This window comes from Phalacrocorax aristotelis, chromosome 16, assembly GCF_949628215.1.
Source record: "Phalacrocorax aristotelis chromosome 16, bGulAri2.1, whole genome shotgun sequence".
NCBI classification, from domain to species: Eukaryota; Metazoa; Chordata; class Aves; order Suliformes; family Phalacrocoracidae; genus Phalacrocorax; species Phalacrocorax aristotelis.
The window spans coordinates 5,523,432-5,528,471 of record NC_134291.1 but is presented as its reverse complement, the minus strand read 5'-3'; the positions used below and the strand labels follow the sequence as shown (position 1 = coordinate 5,528,471).

Genomic DNA, 5,040 nt, shown 5'->3' with positions numbered 1-5,040 from the left:
AGAGAATGGCCCACCGGGGCACGGTGGCTGGGACAGCCACCTCCCAGGCCTTTGCAGTGCTGCGCATGGCACACCAGCACTGTCAGGGGTGGCCAGGCAGTTTCCCGCATGCTGCTCCACTGCCAGGCACAACCGCTCTGGTGAACAGCAGAGGATCGGCCCCAGGATCAGCCCTGTGCCCAGCTTAGGCAGCTGTGGAACAGGGGCGGTGGCGGGCAGTGTCACACTGAGGCAGACCCAAAAGGACACCAGCTTTTATTTACAACACTCCTCAAGTGACAGACAACAGAAAAAAAAAAAAAAAACGAAAAGAGAACAGAATAGCTCAACGACTCAACAAAGAAAAGGTAATGGCAGCCACAACTCCCCCTGCACCCCCTCCCAAAGCCCACTGGCACTGGGCAGAGCCCCTGGCAGCCCCCTTCCCACCAGCTCAGAGCACAGGTGGGCAGGGGGATGCTCCCACCACTCCCCATGGTCTTCTTGGGGCACAGAGAGGCGGCCGGCATGGCTGCTCTGCTCAGAAGGGTGAGGATGGCACAGTCGCCCTCCCTTGCTCAGAGGCGATGATGCAGAAACCACCCAAGCCTTGCCAGGAGCAAGGGTCCCAAGAAAGCCTCCCCCACAGCACAAGTTACACCGATTACAGCAGCCCCCACACAGTGACATTTCTGCCAGCTATGGAGGCCAGATCTCTCCCAAGGGTGCACGTCTGGAAAATGGTGTTAGTATAGAACAGCACAGCGCTGCTCAGGCCAGGATGCCAAGGAGCTTCTTTCCGCACAGTCAGCACCAGCTGCCCCCCAGTGCTGCTGCCTCCTATGCAGCTGCCAGAGCACTGAGGCCAGGGCAGGGGGTGCTGAATGTGGCCCTGCGCCCCCCTCTGAGCACCTCTCAGACACCTGGGGCTGAGGCCAGCGCTGGCACCCCCTCTCTCTCCTTCTGCAGGGAGAGGGGAGCAGCTCCATCTCCAGCACCGCAGGGATCTGGTCCAATCTAAAGCACAAGACAAATCCTGTCTCGGCTACAGACCCACGAGCTCTGGCAGCACTGATGAGTCCCAGGCGCTAGCAGCCCAGGTACAAATTAAGCTCTCCCACAAGGGAGCAAGGTATAGCCAGTGTGACCTGCCCAGCAGTCAGCTACATGAAGGGTGTTGAACTGGGGCTGCCCATCTGTCCCAAAGCACAAGGACAGAACCAACTCTCCTCCCTTCTCTCCCCAGCCTGCCCCAGCAGCTGTGGATCCTTGGTGCACAGAAAGGAGCGGAGAACTACCACTGCCTCTATCCATGACACAGCCGCAACGTCCTGCACCACAGCCCAGGGAGCCCACATACCCAACACACCAGGGGCAGAGATGGAAGGAGAGCAGAGATCTGTGAGCCCAGCATGAAGTAGGGAAGGACAGCTTGAGGCCATAGAAAGCTATGAGTGGGGGGCTGGAATCCTTTGCAACAGGCTCTGGGAATCCTCAGTGAGCCTCTGAGCATCTTTGATTTCAGGTAGCTTCAGAGCCAGCCCCAAAGCTGACTGGCTCTCCTGTGGGCTTTTGGGAGTACAGACCAGAAGAAGAAATCAACACAAAATCTCAAATTAAATCTGCTTGAGGACCTTAGGAGACCAGCCAATCCACAGGGAGGACCTGCCTTAGGACTTCTTTGCATCCTGTGTATTCCTCCTCTTCAGATCACTCAGATCGACAGGTTTAAACGCTGCAGGGATGACAGGAGAGGACTTTGGCGGCAGAGGCCGCACCACTGCCCCCTCCCAGCCCACAGGGGCTCCCTGGGGCTGGCCATCCCCTCCGGCAGGAGCCGGGGGAAGGGTGCCCCCCACCCCCCTCACCTTTGAGGCTGGGGTTCGGCATCTTCTCCACGTACTCCTCGACCAGGCTGCGCTCAGAGCCCATCTGGCTGCGCAGGTCACGCTCCACACACTGCCAGGCTGCGGGTGGGGACCCACGGGTGAGGGGGCCACTTGCCTCAGGCGGTGCCTGGGCACAGGACCGGCCGCAGATGGGGCCCCCGCGAGCCCCGGAGTCCCCCGGCCTCCACCCCACTCACCCTCATAGATGAAGCGCACGTTCTCCTCGTGGGCAGGCGTGAAAATCTCACTGCCGGCGCCGGGGGAGCGCGGGCCGCCGCTCCGCTTGCCGTTATAGACCACGCGGGACACGGGGGAGCTGAAAGAGAAGCGCGGGGCTGAGCCGGGCCCGGGGCCGCGGCTGGGCCCGGCGCCGGGCGGGGCTCACCTGGCCATGGCGTCGTCGGTACGGCGGCTGGGCTCGGCTCAGCTGGGCTCGGCTCGGCTACGGGGAGAAAGGAGAGGGCGGCCAGGCCGGGGCTAGGCCGCGGGCCACCCTCCGCCCATCACCATGGCAACGCGCGCCCCTCACCTGGGCCCGGCTCCCGCCTCCTCTCCCCCTCGGGCCGCGACGGAAGCGCCGCAGTGCGCAGGCGTGGACACACACGCCACCGCGTCCGGCCCGACCCGCCCCGGCCCCGCCCAGACCCTGGCCTCGGCCCCGCCCAGACCCTGGCCCCGGCCGCGCCTACGCCGCGGGCCGAGCCCGGGCCCTGGCCCAGGACCCGCTGCAAGGACCGAGGGATGCGGTGTCCGAGATGTTTTATTGTAAAAAATACAAAGTGATTCCCGAGACGCGGTACCGAGCGAGCTCCCCCGCCCGGCCGCTGGCCCAGGCCCAGCCCCGGCCCCGCCAGCCCAGGCCCGGCCCGGTCCGGCCCTGCCGCCCCCGGCCCGCCTCAGTCCATCGTGGTGGCTTGGAAGAGCTCCACCAGGTCCTTGTACTCGGGGTCGATGAGGTCCGAGGGCTTCTCCCCAGCATCGGTGGTGGCCTCCAGGCTGGCCCCGAGGGAGAGGAGGTACCTGCCGGAGATGGGGAGCTGAGCCGGCAAGGCCCACGGCCTGCAGGTAGTCCCTCTCAGCTTGTGGGGCTCCCCCAGACCCTACGGCCGTGATGCCCAGGTGCAGCCACAGGGAGCTTTAAGGCCTGGGCAGTCCTGCATGTACCACATGCAGGTAGGAGGGTACTGGGCACCCTCCTAGGAGGAGACCCCCAGAACCAGGTCCAGCCCTGTCACCGTTGGCTATGGTTCCCAGAGCTGTGCAATGTGTGGGTGTCCCCTCACCTGGCAATGTCAGCGTAGCCATCACTGCATGCCATGTGCAGGGGCGTCCACCCATTCTCATCCTTCTGGTGGATGTCAGCGCCATATTTAACCAGGAGCTTGACACAGTCCAGGTTTCCAGTAAGCACAGCTTCATGGAGGGCCGCCATGCCTAGAGAAAAGGATTTGTTAGCCCTGAACAGGGGGAAGCATCTCTAAATACTGAGCTTACAAGTGCAAGTTGTCCACGGCCCAGGAAAAGGGGATGCCAGCAAACCCTCTTTATCAGGGAGATGAGTTTGGGGAAAGACACAGAGACTGAGGAAGCAAAAGGAGCTGCCACAGGTTTCTCTTCCCCTTCTACAGCATAAATACCCTCTCTATGATGGTGTAGCACCCACCTCCCTGCTGGGCCTGGCAGGACAGGTCAAGGGAGGAGGAGCTGCCTTCTCCTGCAGAACTCCCAGCCAGCGACCTGCCCCGATCTGTGACCAAGACTCACATGGGGACACAAGAAGAGTGTCTCTGGGGTCCTGCTTTGTCCAAGTTTTGTAAGCTCCTTAGAGAGCAAGTAATTAAGCAATCAGTATAGGTAGGAGGAAGCCTGGGGTCATTTCAGACCATTCCATGGCCATGCAACAGCAGAAGCTGAAGCCAAGCATAAGAAAGGGACAAATCTGCGCTCTTCACCAGCCGGTATGGATCAAGGCATTCTGTAAACTATTGCTAGTGAGGTTGGGTGCAAACAACACAATGCCTTCCCCACAAACGTAAATGACACAATTCCACACATCCTCATGTGCAAGAAAGAACAGTGTGCGTGAGAAACAGACAGAGCCAGGAACAAAATGCAGAGCCTTCCCCCAAGCTGGGGTGGAAGGCAGGAGCCCCGCTGTCCCATCCAGAGCTCCACAGACCAGCCTGTGTTCACAGCTCCTTTTCGAGGTCCCACTGCACTGCAGGTGCATTGTCATGCCTTGAACGGACCCAGGGGGTAAGCCTCCCTCCTTCCCACAGCGTGCACTGACCACACTGTTGAGGGGAGATGTCAGGGCACTGGCATGGGGCTGTCTTGGGCCCTGCTTGGCAATGTTGGGGGTGGTACTCCTCATTAGGGAGGAAAATGACTCAATTCTAACCTGTCACCCTGCAGAAGGCGGCCCATGTTCTAGCTTTGGCCACACGGCTCACTCTCGTCTCCCTCACGGCCCAACTGAGCCGTGCTGCTGCGCAGATTCCAGCTCTGCCAACCCCAGCAGCACTCACCAGAAGGGTAGATGGTGTCCAGCGTCACCTTCCTGGCACGTATGAATCTGCCCACCTGCTCCAGGTCCCCCTGCCTGATGTGGTCCTGAAAGACGATGTCATTAGGGAAGCGCACAGTGCGTGAGGCTCTCAGTCTCTGGGCGTACCGACTGTAGCGGGGCAGTGAGACTGGGTAATAGTCCTTCATGCTGATTGCAGCCTTCAGACACTGCAGAGGAAGAGGACGAGCAGAGGCATGGGGGGCTGCAGGAGCAGCCGGAGTTGCTCAGTGCTCAGCCCTACCACTTGCTGGCCTCGAAGCACTGCTTTCTCCTCTCCTGCCTGTCACGTCTCTCCTCGCTATAGAGGTGTGATGGCAACCACACTGCTGCGCTCCCTCTGCGCCCGTGTCCGTGTCCCTGGTGGATGTGAGTCCCCCTTGCCAGCAGGGAAGCAGCAGCTGCAGGAGTCTCACTACACCCCCATGCTGCTGCATGCAGGAGATGGTGCTGGGCACATGCAGTTCACCCACAGGCCCTTGGCCCAGGACTGATGGTTCTCCAGGGGCATCGCATTATATAGGCTCCCGTGGGCTATTTTGAGGACATGCAGCTCATGCTATTTGCCATGATATGTTGTAATTGAGCCGCCCAGGCCTGCAGCCT

General features: G+C 60.9%; 2 protein-coding genes across 3 annotated transcripts; both read right to left on the bottom strand.

Annotated features, from left to right (window-relative positions):
• Positions 1-238: 238 nt before the first annotated feature.
• On the bottom strand, positions 239-2,497 carry MCRIP1 (MAPK regulated corepressor interacting protein 1). Of its 2 annotated transcripts, XM_075111611.1 has the most exons (5): positions 2,398-2,497; positions 2,254-2,310; positions 2,066-2,184; positions 1,848-1,946; positions 239-1,714 (listed from the first exon to the last, which is right to left on the bottom strand). In XM_075111611.1, the coding sequence occupies exons 2-5, from the start codon at positions 2,259-2,261 to the stop codon at positions 1,650-1,652; spliced, it is 291 nt and encodes a 96-aa protein (XP_074967712.1). In that variant the 5' UTR covers positions 2,262-2,310; positions 2,398-2,497; the 3' UTR covers positions 239-1,649. The 2 variants fall into 2 exon arrangements, with proteins under 2 accessions (XP_074967712.1, XP_074967713.1); XM_075111612.1 differs by having other exon boundaries at positions 2,254-2,479.
• Positions 2,498-2,742: 245 nt separating this feature from the next.
• PPP1R27 (protein phosphatase 1 regulatory subunit 27) lies at positions 2,743-4,730 on the bottom strand. The gene is made up of 3 exons (XM_075111710.1): positions 4,397-4,730; positions 3,152-3,302; positions 2,743-2,888 (listed from the first exon to the last, which is right to left on the bottom strand). Exons 1-3 carry the CDS (start codon positions 4,581-4,583, stop codon positions 2,765-2,767), a joined length of 462 nt encoding a protein of 153 aa, XP_074967811.1. The 5' UTR covers positions 4,584-4,730; the 3' UTR covers positions 2,743-2,764.
• Positions 4,731-5,040: the final 310 nt, after the last annotated feature.